At 46.3% G+C, this 18,145-nt stretch overlaps 1 protein-coding gene across 7 annotated transcripts in view; it reads left to right on the forward strand.

Annotated features, from left to right (window-relative positions):
- The window catches only part of FER1L6 (fer-1 like family member 6), a 214,977-nt gene that overhangs the window by 155,060 nt on the left and 41,772 nt on the right, over positions 1–18,145 (forward strand). For all 7 annotated transcript variants that reach the window (XM_070632002.1, XM_070632004.1, XM_070632005.1 and 4 more), the window contains 5 exons: positions 142–266; positions 6,386–6,520; positions 9,690–9,839; positions 17,456–17,566; positions 17,836–17,997. In XM_070632002.1, coding sequence (XP_070488103.1) covers positions 142–266; positions 6,386–6,520; positions 9,690–9,839; positions 17,456–17,566; positions 17,836–17,997 — 683 coding nt within the window. The remainder of the gene's footprint in view (positions 1–141; positions 267–6,385; positions 6,521–9,689; positions 9,840–17,455; positions 17,567–17,835; positions 17,998–18,145) is intronic.

Below are 18,145 nucleotides of genomic sequence, written 5' to 3' on the forward strand. Positions count from 1 at the left end.
TCAGGCTCGGAGGTGGCGGTGCCATGCTTTCCTTGTCTGTCTCTGGATACGCCTGCAGACGCACATCGCCCACAGACACCCATTCACACACTGTTCTGGAACAGCCCGCTAACGCCTGTCCCTCTCCATATCCATCCACAGACCGGCACGTCTTCCAGCTGAGAGCGCACATGTACCAAGCCCGGGGCCTCATCGCGGCTGACAGCAACGGACTTTCAGACCCCTTTGCCAAGGTCACGTTCCTTTCCCACTGCCAGACCACGAAGGTAACCGGGGAAGCCCATCCGCCATCTTCCTGCAGCTCACAGCTGATCCTCAGCACAGCCCAGAAGGAAAGAATAGGGGCTTGTTGCAAATAGCTGTCTCTGGGTGTGTAGGTGTTTCAGACTCAAAAGCACGTGTGCAAGGAAGGACCGACACGGGGAAGGTCTGTTGTTCCACTGTGATCCATTGTCCTGAAGCCAAGAGAGCAAGCACCCGAGATCAAGAAGAGTGGGAGGGAAAGAGAGATGAGGAGGAAAAGCAGAACCTGGCTCCTAGAACGCCTGCGGCAGTGCTGGGCACAGGGCCGTGTTCAATGGGGAAGGAATGAACGACACAACAGCACACAGACAGCCCGCATGAGGCTGAGGATGCCATCTTTACTGAGGGGGCTTCGTGGGGAGGAAAGTTTTCCAGCTTTGTGGTCAGAAAGTCCTAGACTTTGCACTGTCACAGCTGGGGGACTTTGCACACTTTCAACACCTCTGTAATTCAGTGTCTCCCACTGGAAAATACTATTCCTAATAGATGTTGTGGGATTAATGGAGACGGAGCTATACCCGTTTCCTCTGTGCTTTCTCCCTTTCCTGCACCCTGAGTGCTGAAATGTGAAAAGGGCTCCTAATTAGCAAAAGTCCCTGAGGCTGCCGTTCTCATTAGATCGTGTTCTCTAAGGATTTACGCTGTTCTCTGAGGATTCGCTGTTCCGAGAGGGAAGCTCAGGAGAGGATTTGCCTGTCTCTGAGAGTTCAGACAAAGAGGACACAAAGAAACCTGAGGTTCCGTTCTAGCTCATCCACTTTCTAGCTGCATTTACTCACTAAACCTCAGTCTGTCATCTTAAGATAGGGCTGTTGTGAAGAAGTGAAAAGTTAAATGTATAGGGTGATCGATGAATCGTGGCCAATACATTGGCTCATGTGATGAGGGCTGACATTTCTCTCCAAAGTGACGCCCGTGACCTGGGAGATTACGTTTTGATTTGTGACATGTAGACCAAGATGATAATGTGAACCAGTATCTGGTCCATCTCTCCAGCACCTGCTGGGTTCCAGGGAACAGGGGGAGGTGGGGACCAGCCCCTGCCCCTGCATCACGTATGATCTGGGTGTGGAGGTAGGCTGTCGTCTGGACAGACAGTTAGCTATGCTGTGATAGACCCCATAGTGATGGGCCTCCCAGAGGCACGTGGAGGGCTCAGATGGATTATCTCTGTCTAGGAGGGAAGTTGAACGAGATCTCAGAAGGAAAGTGACTCCATCCTCACTTAGTAAATGAGCATGAAAACAAGAAGACTCGAGGCTTCTTTCTCCTTCCTGCTTTGAGAGGTAGAACCTAGCTTGGTGATTAGGAGGGTGGACTCTGGAGCTGTATTGCCCAGGTTCAAATCCAAGCTCCTCCGTTTATTGGCTGTGTGATGCTCAGCAAAACCCTCTTTGTCCTCAATTTCTTCATCTGTAAAACAGGGATGATGGTATTGCATATATCTCCAGAGGGTAAAACACCCAGGACAGCACCTTGCTTAGAACAGCTTCTATGTGACTGCTTGTTATTACTGTCACTGAGGCTGGCCACCAGAAGCAAGGGGCATTCTGGAGGGTGGACCCCTGGGGTCCTCCCCCGCCTGCCACAGCTGTGGAATTCCAGCCCTTAGAGGTGATCTCAGGGCCCTGGGTGTGCCGGGGGGCTGAGCGAGCTCACTGGGCTGCCATGTGATTATCCTTCTATTTTGTATCTCCATACAGTATCTTCATTTGATTTAGACCCATATCTCAAAGGAAGAGGTGACGTTGTTTATCAAAGAATCATTTGAAAGGCACAACAGGCTCTGTTGAGCCCTAGACTTTGCCTCCATACTTTTGAACCAAGCACCTAATTCTTGTTAATAATAGTAGCTGTCATTTATTAAAAGCTCCCCACGTGCCAGGCATGATGCTAAGCACTGAGTATGCATTGTTTGCTACATCTCACTGCAGTCCAAGGGTGGATGCTGTTAGCGTCCCCATTCTGCAGATGAGAAGGGTCAGGCCTAGAGATGATTTAAGCAGAAGATGGTGGAGCCAAGTTGGATACCCAGGTTGGTCCAATTCCAAAGTCACCTGGCTTAACTACTACCCTGCTTCCATTTTGGTAAGAAAGTGTTGCAGTTTCCCTCTCCCGTTTCAGTGTTGTGCTGCCTCAGAGGGACTGGTCTGTGTGTGACATGCCCCCCTCTCACACTCTTCATGATGGGGAAGCTGAGCCTGGGAACCCCTGCAGTCATAGGTGAGCTCTGCCGGTCATCTGGTAGCGCTCATCTGAACTGACCGCATGGAGCTCAGGGGGAGCAGTCTCTGCAGGGCTTGTCCTGCAAACCAATCCCCTATAAAGTGACTTAATGGCCTGAAATATTTCAGAAGGAGAACCCAGTTGTTCCAGACATCACTGAGGATGCGGGACTTAGAGATCCTTTGGCAATGGAAGGATAAAGGAAAAGGTAGACAGCTCCCAAAGAGAAAGGCTTTGGCAATAGAATGGGAGAGGGACTAAGTGGCACAGAGGGAGCCTTAGAGGAGAAGGGGAGGCTGTTAAAGGATGGAGAATGTGGAACTGAGATTTCACACAGTCATGTTGATGCTGAGTCCTGAGAACATGGACGGTCTCCTGTTAGACACAAGTACCCCAGTGCACCAAGACTGGCACATGGTAGGTTTCAGTAAATGTTTACTTGTTTGTAAAAAAGTGTGCACAGGGTGGAGTGGAGTTGGGGGCGGAGGGGAGGCGCTACAAGCACTTATTAAGCAGCAGCTGTGTGCCAGACACTTAATATGCTTTATCTCAGAAAATGGTCATAACAATTCTACAAGGTAGGTGCTAACCCCATTGAAATGAGTAAAACTATGGTTCAGAGAGGTTAAATCATCTGCCCAAGTTAGACATAAGGCAGGGGATGAAACTAGGGTTCCATTCTAGGGGTTTCTGATTCTAAAGCCATGTCCCAACCATGGAATCTCACTCCTTCTTCAAAATGGCAGCTAAGTGTTACTAGAGACTCCAAGCAATGCCATTTAACATGATTATAATGCATAACTCCTTAAGGAAGCCCTGAAAAAATGAGGCTAGTGTGGGCACCTTTGTAGAAAAGTAGTAGAATGTATTTTTGTTTGGGTGAACGTTTTAATACCTCTTCAAGGTGGCTGCACGGTCCTTTTACTCTTGGGAACAACTCTGAGGACAGGCCAATACCCACTCATTCATTCATGCAAGTAACTGTTGAGCACCTGCTCATTTATTAAAAGCTCACAGGATGCTGTGTTAGTGCCTAATGCCATGCCTGGGACATTGTGGGTCCTGAATAAACATGTGTTGAATGAATGAATGAATGAATGAATGAATGAATGCTGGCCTCTGGAATCTCATCAAGTGGCACTTACGGCCCACAGTGCCAAGGAAGCCATTAAAATATCTCTATAGGAAAGATGCCGTGAGCATCAAAAATTGCTTTGGTGCCACACTGTTGGGTGCATGCTACAAAAGAGATCACATTTCTATTTTAAAAGCAACGGAAGAACACCTGGTTCTTTGCGATGTCGGTCATCAACGCAGGGTAACTTGGCACTGCAGCTCCATAACTCCCCTTCATAGGTTGGTTGAAACCGTTCTTTTCTTGTTTAAAAAGTTAAGATTTTCTCTGAAATGTTATGTCAAAAACCTCACTGTGTCTGAGGCATAAAATACTCTAAAAGCAGGGCCAGCCTGGTGGTGCAGCGGTTAAGCTCGCATATTCCACTTTGGCGGCCCGGGGTTTGCTGGTTCGGATTCTGGGCGTGGACCTACCCACTGCTTATCAAACCACGCTGTGGCAGGTGTCCCACATATAAGGTAGAGGAAGATGGGCACAGATGTTAGCTCAGGGCCAGTCTTCCTCAGCAAAAAGAGGAGGATTGGCAGCAGATGTTAGCTCAAGGGTAATCTTCCTCAAAAAAAAAAAACAAAAACCCCAAAAAGCAGGAAAGGAAAGAAATTGTGAAAAGCACAATATTTTTTATGATTCACATAAAGAAGAGCAATAAAACGTTCTTTCGTGACCACAGTGAAAATGATTTAATGCTGTGACTAGTGACGGCTCTTGGTATAAAACTCTGAGCTGACAGTTTATTTGGGGTCTGGAGCCTAAGCAGTTAGTCCAGGCCAAATCTGTCTCAGATCCCCTGGAGTGAACAGTCAGCGGTGAGGGGGCAGCTACCAGCATCCACTGTGTTGTCTGTTAACCTGTGAAATCGCTCATGTGTCTACGCTGCCTGGGAGAGAAGGAAATATAACAGTGGCCTCTTTCCAGGACTAGCCTCACATATTAATGGGGCAGTTTCTGCCCAGGTGCAGAGTCTACCCATCCTGAAGCAACCCCGGCCTTTAGCTCTGTGAAACTGGCATGTTTCCAAACATCCAATGAAGTAGAGGATGCAAGCCCAGCTCCACCCTCCCTTCTGAAGGTACCACTTGCATGGCCCAGCAGGGGGGCTGTGAACCACTTCTAAGGGAGACACTCATGGTTCTGAACCAATTATGCAGGTTGTTGTCCTTCTTTGTCCTTTGGTTTCTCCATCTGTATAACGGGTGCAGCCAACTATCAATGTCACAGTTTGCTATGGTAGAAAGAAAAATGTCGTACAAAATGGTGAGAGTTATTTTGAAGACCCTGGTCAGTTCAATGCAGTCAAATAAATATCCACAAAACAGTAAAATTCGAAATAAGAAATAATAGATTCAAACCTCACTTTAGAGTATTGAATGACAAAATTTTATTTGCTTGTAAGTGAAGAATCACTAGATGCCCCCCCATCCTCAGTTTGCCCTTCCATAAAATGGAGACAGTGTTAGCATCTACTTGGTGAGGGCGGTTGAGGTTAGCAGCCTGGGCTTGGGTGCCAGAAGATTCAGATTGAATCCCAGTTCTGTTGCTTGCTGGCTCTGGACAAGTGAGCCTTGGTTTCCTGGTCTGTAAAATGTGAGTAGATAACTATATCCTCTGCCCAGAATTGTTATGAAGTTTAAATGAGACGGTGCATGTAAAGTGCAACAGCTGGCACATAGTCAGTACGCAATAAAGGCTAGCTAGTCTTATCATCACAACACCACTGTGAGGACTGAGTTGAAATTATGTATGCAAATAGGGTGTTAATCATTGCAGGAGCTCTGCTCTTGAAACTTATGTAAGCTCCTCCAGTGCAGGACCTCTGCATCCCCCAGCATCCAGTACATAGCAGAATATCGCTCGGATGTTGAATGAGTGAGCAGTGATGACGAGGATGTGTTCTCTTTGCCCTCCATAAGTAAATGTTGAATGAATGCACCTTGGAGCCCCTACAGCCCAGTGTAGGGGAGGAAGACATTTCCTCTTCCCAAATGTGGGTTCATCTGGCCAGAGAACGAATTAAATTCACATGAGACAGAATAGCAAGAGAAAATTAAACAAAGCTTTATGAGGAACCATGGCCCGGGGTCTTTCTTCCCGAAGGAAGAAAGGGCACTGAAGAAGTGGGGTACACAGAGTGGTTATATACCCCCAAACAGGGTGTTTCACATGTGATTGAAATATCCCTTTTACAATAGTCATGAGGCTGCTCTGTCAGCACAGCTTTTGATGGAAACGGCAGATAGGTCTGCTGTCTCAATGAATGCCGCGGGGTGGCAGGTGTGTTGCCTCGGGCTGGGGGGTCACAGATGAGCGCTGCAATCAGTTCCCAGCCCTAAGAAAGATGCTTAATCTTTAAGGAGGTGCCAACGTTGGGAGGGGGAGGGAAGTCAGTTACAGGAGGTTACCAAAGAAGCACAATAAAATGCAGATTTTAAGTCCTTGCCTTGGTATTGATTAAGAGTTTCTAGAGAGAAGGTCATCTCCTTTCTTCTTCCTGGTACAGAGAGGGAGGCACCTTTTACAGATAGAGATTTACCTTATAAATGTAAAGGTGTCCTAACAAAGGGCAAGTTCCATTCCTCAGAGCCTCCTTCCCTGTCCCAGTTTATCAAAAGCAATCAGCCTCAAATAATCCTGATGCCAAAGAGACATATCTTGGGGTGGCCAATTTCAGGTCCCTACACCAGTCACGGGATCTTTTGCTTTTCTTTCTGCCCCACCTTCCAGATCATTTCCGAGACCCTCTCCCCTACCTGGAACCAGATGCTGCTGTTCAATGACTTGGTGCTGCATGGAGACCAGAAGGAGCTGGCAGAGTCCCCACCTTTAGTGGTGGTGGAGCTGTATGACAGTGATGCGGTGGTGAGTGTCCCCGGGGCAGTGCTAAAAATGCCACATTAACTGACTGACTTTATTTAATCAGCCGGGATTCTAGATGCACCTGGAGGTAGTCCTGACCTGGGAAAACAATGATTTACAGAACCAGGAAAATTGGTGATGATCATTTGCTTTACTAAAGGGTTTTTCACTTAGATTTCCCTCTAGATAGCAATTAAAATAGCATCTGGTTCACAAAACTTCAGTCGAGGGCCAGCCCCATGGCCTAGTGGTTAAGTTCAGCGTGCTCCACTTCAGCGGTCTGGGTTCGGTTCCTGGGCATGGACCTACACCACTCATTGGTGGCCGTGCTGTGGCGGCAACCCACATACCAAAAAGAGGAAGATTGGTGCAGATGTTAGCTCAGGGTGAATCTTCCTCAGCTAAAAACAAAAACAAAATTTCAGTTGACACACACTTCTTAAGAAATATAATTATAAAAAGCAACTGGCAGTTCTATCCAGCCTCCAGCTAGTTCCATGTCCAAGCGTTGCTTAATAAAAATGTCCATGCCTTTTGAAACCAGGAGGTGTTTACTGGTCTCGCCTGGCTGGAAAGAAATGGATGGCTATTGTCATCAATTCAGCATTTGTAACTGGATCTTTTTTCTTTTTTGGTTATTGCTTCCAAGCCCTGAAACAATGCATTCATCTCTATCCCATTTCTGTTATGAGGTTGACCAAACCTCTTCCTTTCCGAAGATGTCTGAGTTCTGAAACACTGGGCAGGTTCAAAAACTTCCTGGAAGGGTTTTTTAAATTCCTAAGGCAAATCTTCTTTTTTAAGTTAAGAAGTCTAAAATAAAAGGCAAAGAGTTATTTAATTTTTTTGATGTCTCTCCATCTTCGGGTGGTTGCGGAAGCACGAATACATTAAGTACAGCTTTTCCAAGAAGCCTTCCGAAAGCCTCTCGCCTCCTCAGAGCATCCTGGCAGCTCTGACCTTGATTCAAGGTCAGGAGGAAATTGAGATGGGAGAATTATAGAAGGTGAGCAGGGACCTTGGAGAGCATGAAATCCCCTCTTGCTTCCTAGAGGAGGAAACAGAGACCCAGAAAGGTCAGATGCCTTATTCAAGGTCACAGCTAGCTGGAGGCAAAGCCAGGACTTGAACCTAGCCTCCTGTCCCATGTCCACCTCTTCCTGTACATGTGGGAGTGGCTGGTGGGACTGTGTCCCTTTAGACACGCACACTCTCCTTCTCCACGTCACTCTTTCTGGCCCCCATTTCCCAATTTATAAATTAGGGCTAGATGTATATATTTATGGAATATGAGTTCTACTGCTGTACATATAGTATAGATTTTCTGGAGAGAAGGCCACAAAATAAGTACCTTTTCTGTTTTATCCCCAACAACGTGGTTCCAATCCTGAGGACTTGTTATTTGACAATCAATAACGACAATCAAGCATCTCTGAAAGCTCCTCCTAAACCGACTCTCTGGACTACGTGGATTTCCCTTTGCTGTCCCTTGGCTTTCCAAACTCCTTCTAGACCCCCATTCCATGTTGCCTCCCAGCCCCCACCCCAAGCCAAACCCTTCACAGAAAAGTCAAGCTTACATTCTCACATAAAGGAAAAGGAAATGTAGGACAGAAAGGAAATATGAACGTTTTGCACTTTCCTCCTGGAAAGATACATGTAGACGTGCAAAAGGTTCTGCTTCCACCTGTGGGCTGCCGCTGCACGGGGCCCACAGTCCTGGGCTGATGATCAGATATTCTGACTCTGCCAGCCCCGTGCATCTAGTCTAGAGCTTTCTCTCATACCCAGAGGCTTGTGCCCTCACGAGAATCTGCTAGCTCTGTAAGAAATGAGTTTATATTTGGCAAATTGGTTGCCTGGGTTTATGCTTACTCTTTTGTTTCCAGGCTTAATTTACTAGGATCATGGACAAAGTAATTATGCAGCAGATTGCTTGTTTCGCATCCAGCTGTCCTAACTCCACGGGTACCCAGAACAGGTCGGACTCCGCCATTGGATACCAGGAGGCAGCTTTGTTTGTTTCCGAGTGTGAACTGAACTAAACCCCATTTCCACCTCAACCAAGTTTCCTTCTACAGCTGGGAATGCAGGTGCTGGTTCATGAGTCCAAAGGCAATGAAGCAATGCAGCCTCAGCCGGAACAGGTTGTGGGCATTGTCCTTGGACTTCGGAGGTCATTTATCCAAGAGCTTTCACTCAAGAAACATAGAATGAGTCCCTGCCCCCTGTCCGGGGACACAGCAGTGGATAAGGCAGGCAACCCTGCCTGCATGGAGCTTACCCAGCAGTTCTTGAGAGAAATAGCAAAGCAGAGTGATTACTCCAGCCCCTGCTGTTCTTGGGGCAACGTGGACCCAGGCTCCTGGGAGCCCGTCTGGGGAGAGGCAGGAGATGGTTCTTAAAGAATAGTTCTTAAAGAAACTTACACCCATATATACACACATATAAAAAGATATTTTAATACCCTCTTTCACTACCAAGAAAAATAGCACAGGACTGCTCTATCACTTAAACATCCTGACCTTCATCATCATCATCATCATCATCATCATCATCATCATCATCATATTACCATGTATTGAGCACTTACTGTATACAAGTCACTGTGCAAAGCACAAACATCATTACATTAATCCTCACGGCCCTGTGAACAGGAATTTTTAACAAACTCTTTTTAGGCTTGAGGCTCAAAAAAGGTTGAGTAACTGGCCCAAGGTCTTGGATCTAGGAAGCAGTAGGTTTGGGAACCCCAAGTCAGGTTTGCCTGGACTCCAAAGCTCATGTGCCCAACCGCAACGGCGCCCTGCCCTGGAGATCTTTTGGAATGTTTGGTGCCGCTTTATTTCCCTTTTCCCCTTCAAGTCTACCTTAGATGATTTTAACTTTATTCCATTGAGCTCAATAGTCTGAGGAGAAAGAGAACATCTGAGATAGACTTGGGCCAGGAAGCCTCTTAGAGTTTTCCTGGGAGCCTGAATAGATTGCATTGCTCCCCAAGCCTGTGGAAAAGGATAAGAAGAGTTTGGCAGAAGAAGAGAGTGAGACAGTAGTGAGAGAGAGACACTGAGGCTGACAGTTTTGTGAAGATCATTTACAAAATCACACGGATGCACATCAACACCAGGTGGGTAACAGTCAGGAACAAAAATTCATTTCTTTTCTGCCTTAGGGGAAGCCAGAATACTTGGGTGCCACAGTGGCTGCTCCTGTTGTGAAGCTGGCTGACCAGGACTATGAGCCCCCCAGGCTGTGCTATCACCCCATCTTTTGTGGGAACCTCTCTGGAGGGGACCTCCTTGCTGTATTTGAACTGCTCCAGGTAAGTGAGCCAGGAAGTGTCAGTTGCGCTAGATGTCTGTCTGTTTCACTTCACCAGAGAGGTGCCCTCAGCAGAAGTACACTTCAGTGAGGCTGTGCCAGGTCCCTCCTTGCTATCCCGTGTCCAGAGGTGTCTCCTTCTGGGGATCTGGGAGGTGCCACTTAAGAACTCAGGTGACACAGGCTATTCCCAGACCCCCTGTGCTATAAGAGTCCTAGCATGCAAGATCCTTGTGAGTTTGGCCAACAATACTTCAACAGCCCTATACGGAAATCCCTGAGCTCCATATAGACCATGAGAGGATACGCAAGAGGAAGAAAGCAAACATTTTGGGGGCACTTATCACGTTGCATTTGCTGCCTCACATACCTTGCATCACACCAGACCTCTCTCAATCCTGTTGAGATAGATATGATTCCCATTTTACAGATAATAAACTGAGGGTCAATGCAACTACCTCCTCGTGCAGCCAGTCGGTGGTTGAGCTGAGAGCTGAACTTAGACCTTTAAAGCCTTTTACACCTTAACACTGTATCACAAAGTTTCCCAAAGGGAAAGAGCTCTTAGTCTGTCCCACTAAGATGTAGGGGAATTTATGAACAAACGTGTGTCTAGGAAGACTTTTCAGAAAGCAAAACCAGGATACTTAGAAAGGGCACCTGAGACTCTCAAGGCTGGCTGTTCAGTGGAGAACCAAATGGGACAGGGAGAGGACCTGGAAAAGAAGTGACCAGGTGGCCCTATATCAGGGAGATGTCTCTCCCTGATCATTCCATCTCCTGAGGCACCAGGAGGGCAGGTGGCACCTTACCTTTAGCTCAGACCAATCCCTCTAGAGGTAAGCCCATTTTTCAGAAATCCCAATTTTAAAGAAAATCTCACTTGGTAGAGAAACTAGAAGGCAAGCATCCCTAACACATGCAGGATGAGTAAGCGTGAAGGAGCTCTGATTGGATCCCGCGGGAATGAATCTCATTCCCACCACCTATTAGTGTGTGACCTTGGGTAAGCTACTTCATCGCTCTATGTTTCACCTGTAAAATGGAGATGATAATCCATCTACCTAAACTGCCTGGCATGGAATAAATGCTCAACAAATGCTACCTATTTTATTATTAATATTATTATACTATAGAATCTTAAAGGAAAATGTCTAGTCTCACCTATCTATTTCAGGTGAAGAAATTGAGCTGGATAGAAAGGTAACGAGTTGCTTAACGTGGCAGGTTAGAGCTTGGAATTCAAGTGTACAGATTCTCCTGGGAGCTGGAGAGGCTGCAGCGCATACTGAGGAAGGGAACAGCTGTGGGGTTAGACACACGTATGCAAATCCAAACTCTGCCCGCGTCCGCACCCTGGGAGCTGCATATGACTACAGTGATGAGTTCTTAAGCCCATCCTATCGAAGACTTTGATTGTGTTCTGGTTTTTGCTCCACTTAAGGAAGAAGTTTTTAAGGATGTTGTGGCTGCCTTGGAGCAAGAGCTAGCTCTCTGTCAGGGGAAGTGAAGCTGGGCGAGTCCTTGCAGGGTTAGAGTAGCAGGAACTCAGGTGTTGGTTCCAGCTCTACAGTGACTGCAGCCTTGAAGGGGAGGACTAGAAAAATCTTTCTCTTATAAATCTTAGGCTGCAGGATTCCAGGATGATAAGCCAAGTGATTCTAATAGAACGAGCTCTTCCAGATAGATGTGTGTTGCCTGGAAACAAGAACTGTCAGAATGGAAAGTGACCTGCAAAACCAGCTGGTCCTGTCTTTCCTCTAGGCAGAATCCAGGTGATTTTAGGCTGGCAATGAGTGATTTTAGGTTGAAGCCAAGTAGAGCATTAAATAACGTCTAATCGATGGGAAGGGAGTTTTGCCTTTTCTCTTCCAACCCCAGCTTTATTGAGATATAATTGACATATAACATTCTATAAGTTTAAGGTGTGCAACATGATAATTTGATATATGTGTATCTTGCAAAATGATTACCACAATGAAATTAATCAATACATCCATTACCTTACATAGTTACCTTTTGCATGTGCATGTGTGTGGTGAGAACTTTTAAGATCTATTCTCATAGCAACTTTCCAGTATACAATACAGTATTGTTAACTGCAGTCACCGTGCTGTGCATTAGATCTGTAGAACGTATTCATCTTGTAACTGGGAGTTGGTATCCATTGACCAACTTCACTCATTTTTCCCACCTCCGTACTCCTGGCAAACACCAGTCTCCTCTCTGTTTCTATGAGTTTTCTTTTTCTTAGATTCCACATATAAGTGAGATTGTACAGTATTTGTCTTTCTCTGTAGACTTATGTCATTTAGCATAATGACCTCAAGGTCCCTCCATATTGTCACAAATGGACTTTTGCCCTTTTTGATCTTTCTAACTACTTCTAGAAGAAAGTCTAGTTTGATGCTAGTCTATCTATAATACCTAACTTGCAACCTTCCCTTTTAAGAAAGAGTACAGGCTTTAGGCTCAGTGCCTGTAAAAAAGATCAATGATGCCCGTAGACACATCTCTCAAAGTCTGCTTCTTGGAACACCAGCCCCTCCAAATAGAGTGAAAAGAAAGTTTAAGAAAAGCTTCCCGTGATGTATTCCGATACATTGTTTGGCTTTCATTTTAAAGTTACTTGCCATTTATGGCAAGTGTTTTCCTTAGCAACATGAAATTTCCTTTTTAAAAACAAAGCTATGTCTAATGCAAATGCTGACTGGATGATAGCACAGGTGGTAAAGGTGGTAGAGGAATGGCTGACTTGGGAAAACTAGATCTGGTGCAACACTCCCATTTTACACGTTGGAAACCTGAGGCTCAAGGCTAAATGAATTGGATCCAGTCAACTGCTATTTTCACCCCATGAAGCTTGCTGAAGTGCTCTGGGCCTGGGTCCCCCAATCCATCAATGAGGGGCTGGACGACCGATCTCCACAGGCCCTCTGAGGCCTCAGATCTCTCTGGGTTCCACAGTTGCATCCCTCATGCTCCCTCCCTCCGCTCTGAGCTGAGTGTCCTAGGCAAGATCCTGCTGCTTCCTGACAGCTGAGTTAATAGAGGAAGCATTGCAGCAGCCTAAGAGATACAATTCATTAGGGTTTCATTAAGATTTCTTTTCATTTGATTACTTGTTCAAAAAGTAATTTGATCATCAGTGCGACTGTCTTAGCAAGTGGATCTCGTACATGCTGAGAAGACAGGAGCTGGAAAATGCCTTCGTTTGTCACCAGCTGCTCTCAGTTTTCATCTCTGGATGGTTTACTTCAGCCTCTCCGTCTCCACTACTGAAACGCTTCTCTGTCTAGAAGAAGGATTTAGTACCTGGGTTCTTAGATGCCCGGGACTGAATTCGTTATCTCCATTTCCCTTTCTTAACCAAGCCAGCTGGCCCCCTGTCCTCCCATTGCTGGCTTTCAGCCCTACTGTTCTCCCAGACGCTGTCCTTGAGAATTCAGACTCAGCTTTAATTCTTCAGTCTGTGTTTGTACCCCTAGCCAGGCCAAGCTCGTTGACTATTGCATCTTTCCTGTTCCCAGAGACTCCATTTCTCATCATGATTGTTGCATTGGCCTCTTTCCTGGTCTTCTGGCTTCCTAATCTTTTCTTAGTCACTTCATCCTCCACATTCCTTCCAGAACACAAGGCAGACCGTACCACTCTCTTCAGAAATCACCAGTGGAGCCCTGCTTTTTACTGCCAGGAACATTTCTCAAAGTCTATTTTTTGGAATGCCAAGGACAGTCCCTCCAAATACAGTGAAAAGAAAGTTTAAGAAATTCTTCATATTATATCCCTCTTGGGGATTTGAAATGCCATTACCATGGCAAATGAGAGGTCTGTGAATAAAGAAACTTTCGAAACTTCTTTTTTGAAATCTAACGTTTTCCAAATGTTTTTGACTATAAAACTTTACATTTTTGTTTGCGTGATAATTCTTCATATTTCACGAAAAGAAATCTGGCCCAGGAGAGAATGTTGAATTTCTATAACTAGACATTTGAGTTCTCCCTAATTTGTCTTCAAATGCTTCTTCAACCTCATCTTTCAGCGTATTTCTCTACACTATGGCCTCTCTACGCCAGATCGCTCCAGGTTCTGTGAGTTCACCGTGCAAACGTACTCCTCTGCATTTAGGCACGCTGTTATTCCATTCCAGAGTGTCTCCCCACTCCACCCACCCCAACCTCCACACTCCATCGGCCAAGTTAGGGAAATGGTCATCATCTAAGTTAAGAACAACAGATGCTTCCTCCAGGAAGCTTTCCCCACACCCACCTCAGTCAAATTAAATGTTTTCTCCTCTTCTGTGCTAGAGCAATTTGCCTTTTTCTGTCATTCAGACTACGGTAAGGTCAATTGTTTACAGGCTTGTCTCCATTAATCTGTAAAGTTTTTGAAGGCAAAGACTGCTTCACTCATTCATTCATGCATTCAAACATTATTGAGTGTTTACTATATGCCAGGCACATTCCTAAGAATTCTTCAGTGAATAGACAGACAAAAGTCCCTGCCCTCAGGGGACTTATATTCTAGTGAAGAGGAGATAATAGATGACACTGTGTAAATTATAACATAAGATGTTACAGGACTGTGATCACTGCGAAGGAGAAAAGGTAATTCAATGTGAGACATGAAGTGGACATGTGTGTGTTGGGGGTGGACATTTTAGGTATACAGGGAAGCATCACTGAGAAATGGTATTTAAGTCAAAACCTGGAGGGGAAAAGGGAGCAGACCATGCAGATATCTGGGCAAAGAGTATTTGATGCAGAGGGAACAGCAAATGCCTGATCCTGGAGCCTGAGTATGCCTGGCATTTTCAAGGACCAGTAAGGAGGCCAGTGTGGCTAGAGTGGAGTGAAGGATGGGGAGAGGGTAGGAGATGAGGTCGGAGGAAAAAGATCACCTGGAGCCTTGTGAGGACTTTGGCTTTTACTCTATAAAAGAAGGGAAGACAAGAGAGGATTTTGAGCATAATGTCTGATTTATGTTGAAACACCATGGATACTGAGTTGAGTACATGCTGAAAGGGTGAGGGGAGAAGGAGAGAGGCCAACTGCGGGGGCCCATCGGGTAATCCGGATTGGAGAACTGGAAGCTTGGATCAAGATCGTAGCCATGGAAAAGAAGAGAAGCGAATTCTGGGTGTGGATCAAAAGAAGAGTCCACATGGTTGGCAGATGGATTGGAAGTGTGTGTGAGATTCATCCCGTGTCACACTGGGAGCCAACAATTATATTTTATACAGAGCAGACTCTCAATGCGACATTTTCAGATGAATGTATTCACTCATTCATGTAAAATATGTAGAGAAAATTTGAGCCTAGGCTGATACTGTTTTCCTTGAGAGAGAATTTAAATTTGCCTCCGAGGTGGTTTGGCACACCAGCCACCCTAGATCATCTGAATCCATTTGGAGATTAAGATGATTTGAAGTTGAGCTTTAAACCTTGCAAGAGTCGATTGCCAGTTTACCTTCACCGCTAGAGAGGTGACTATGTGCCAGAAGGTGTGCCAGGTGCCTTGCATGCTGTCTCAGCAATTCTTCACAGCAACTCTATGAACTAGGTATCATTATCTCCACTATACAAATGACAGAAGTGAAACTTAGAGATACTGTGGCAACTTTTCCAAGTTCACACAGCGAGTAAGTGATGGAGCCCATGACTGGTGCCCAGCCACTGTACTGAATAAGGGGTACAATACAAGTAGAGATGATGGGCTGAGGGACATAGAGGACGGAGAAAGGCTGCTGAGCATCGGTGATTTTCCAGATGGGCAGGGCTGGGATTAGGGTCATGCATGACCCTGAGAGTGCTGCCCCTTAAATTTTTCACCCAAGGTCCCTTGTCCTGGCCCTGCGGCTGGACCTCTTTTGAGGCCCCGATATTTTGTCTCCACTGGGATATTGGGGCAGTCTGACTTTTGGACCAACTTATCCTGCCCATCCCTGATTCACCATTTTGTCTTCATAACACTTCTTTATCCTTCCCTGGCCCCATGTGTGAGCGACTACACATTACATGGTTTTATAAGCCAGCAGCTGACCCATTTTACTGGGAAAATGTTTAATCTTGACTTCCAGAGAAGTCATTCAATCTCCACCATGTTGTGAGATTCATCAAGGCCTTTATTGAATTCTTAAGGGCATCTTTGAGGCACTTATGGAACAAAGCTTCTCCAGGGCATTTCCCAGGCCATCATTTCAGCAGCCCCAGGAGGAGCAAACATATGGCACTTTATAAAGAGCACATCCGAGGCAGCCTCCTATGCCAGCATCACAGCCATTCTGTGGCTTTTCCTTTGGAGCTGCAGGAGCAATAGTGTTCTCAGTGAGTGACGTCCTGCAGGCTAGATCGCTCCCCTCTCACTGCCGGGCAGTCCTGGGCATACACCCTCATGTCCTACCTCCTTTGTCTCGTCTGGTTCATTCTGCAGCTTCATTATCTCGAGCCCATTTGGCATTCACAGTGTCTACTGTCTTCTTTTTCTGAGCTTTCTTAGAATTATCTCAACTACATCTGCTGTTGCCAACTAGAAGACATCTGTGAGAAAGGGATGGTGGTATATTTGTGCTTTGCAGGTTTTGATGAGCAATTAGGCTTTTTTGAGCATATGGAGCTAATATGTCAGTCGGCCAATAAACGTTTATCAAGAACCCACTGGATATGGAGCATCACTTGAGGGGCTTAGAGAATGAGACGAAGTCAACAAAGACTTCCTCCTGGCCGAGTCATACAAACACCCCAAAGCAATGTTTAATAGAACATCTGACTTCTGAATGCTGGAAGGGTCATCTGGCCTGATATCTGAGGCCCAGAGAGGGAAGGGGACTCACGCAGGGTCACACAGCGGAACCTGGTGTCTGGGTTCAGTCCACTGATTTCTGCACTAAGTCTCCACAGAGGCTTCTGTGTTTCAAGGACTGAAGGATAGGAGGATGGCCACAGAGGCTGGGATCCAATCAGGGACGGCTTCTTGAAAGACGTAAGTGTTGAGCCAGGTCTTGAAGGCAGCGCGGGATGGCCTACACAGAGAGAAAGACCCTTTCCTTAGTGGCCTTTGTATGAGATTTCACTAAAGCACAATGATTGTCCTCCTGCAGTTTCATTAATTCCAAATGCACAGGAAACGATGCCTTTTCATCCCGGAGGTCTGCCTTCAAAAGACTCCATTTTCTGTTTCACTGATTAAGAGTAGTCTTTGATTAAACATGGGTCTCTTCTATAGTAGGCATCGTAGGCGAGTCTCCAAGATTCTGAATCTGACCAGAGCCCCTTCTCCGTGCCACTGCTGTCATTCCCGTGTCATTTGATCGGGTGGTGAGGATCTATCCACTTGTCACTTTTCTCTCCCCTCTATATTATGAGCTTACTGAAACCTTATTATGGTTAACTTTGTGGCACATCGTAGGTGCTCACTAAATGTTGGTTACTCTTGTGAATGAATGCATTTGCCAGTTAATAAATAAATGTGGTAAAATGCATCGCTTTGGTTGCATTTAAAGCCGGAAATGTTACTTTCGTTAAAAGTGACTGTCTTCCGGAGGAGGTGGTGGTGTGGCCCCCTTTGCCCTCCCTGCCTCTCCCTGCCCTTCTGACCTGCACTTGTTTTGTGCGGTAGGTCCCTGAGTCTGGGCTGCAAGGGCTCCCTCCCGTTGACCCACCGGATGTCACCCAGATCTACCCAGTTCCTGCCAACATTCGGCCAGTGCTGAGCACATACCGAGTGGAGGTGGGTGCAGGGAAGGATGGAGTTGTTCTTGGGGACTAAAGGGCAGTGGTGCATTGCAACACTTGCCTGTATTGTAAGTGGGGAATTGCGGGGTGGGAAGGAGACGTGGAGGATCAGATGGTGCCTTCAAGGTTCTGCACAGTCCCTTCCTGGAAGACCACGCTGTAGTTCTCAGGTGGCACATCTCACTTTCCCATACCTTAGCCAGGGCACGCGTGCTGGCGCCTCCCTGGGTCTTTGAGTGACAGCTCTGCTCATCCTCTCCTCAGGTTCTCTTCTGGGGCGTCCGAGAAATGAAGAAGGTGCAGCTTCTCTCAGTGGATCGTCCTCAGGTCCTCATCGAGTGTGGAGGACGAGGAGTCAAGTCCTGTGTGATCCAGAGCTACAAGAACAACCCAAACTTCAACGTCCAGGCAGATGCTTTCGAAGTGGTGTGGACCTCTCACTCCCCCCCCCACCTCCTACCCTCTGTTTCTGCAGCTGGGACCCGTTCCTTCATTAACCTGGCTTGGGGAGACATTTCAGAGTTTCAGATATCTACAACATGCAAGGAAGGACAGTCTGATTTAGTGAGAAGCC

The sequence above is a fragment of the Equus przewalskii genome, chromosome 8, assembly GCF_037783145.1.
Source record: "Equus przewalskii isolate Varuska chromosome 8, EquPr2, whole genome shotgun sequence".
Lineage (NCBI taxonomy): Eukaryota > Metazoa > Chordata > Mammalia > Perissodactyla > Equidae > Equus > Equus przewalskii.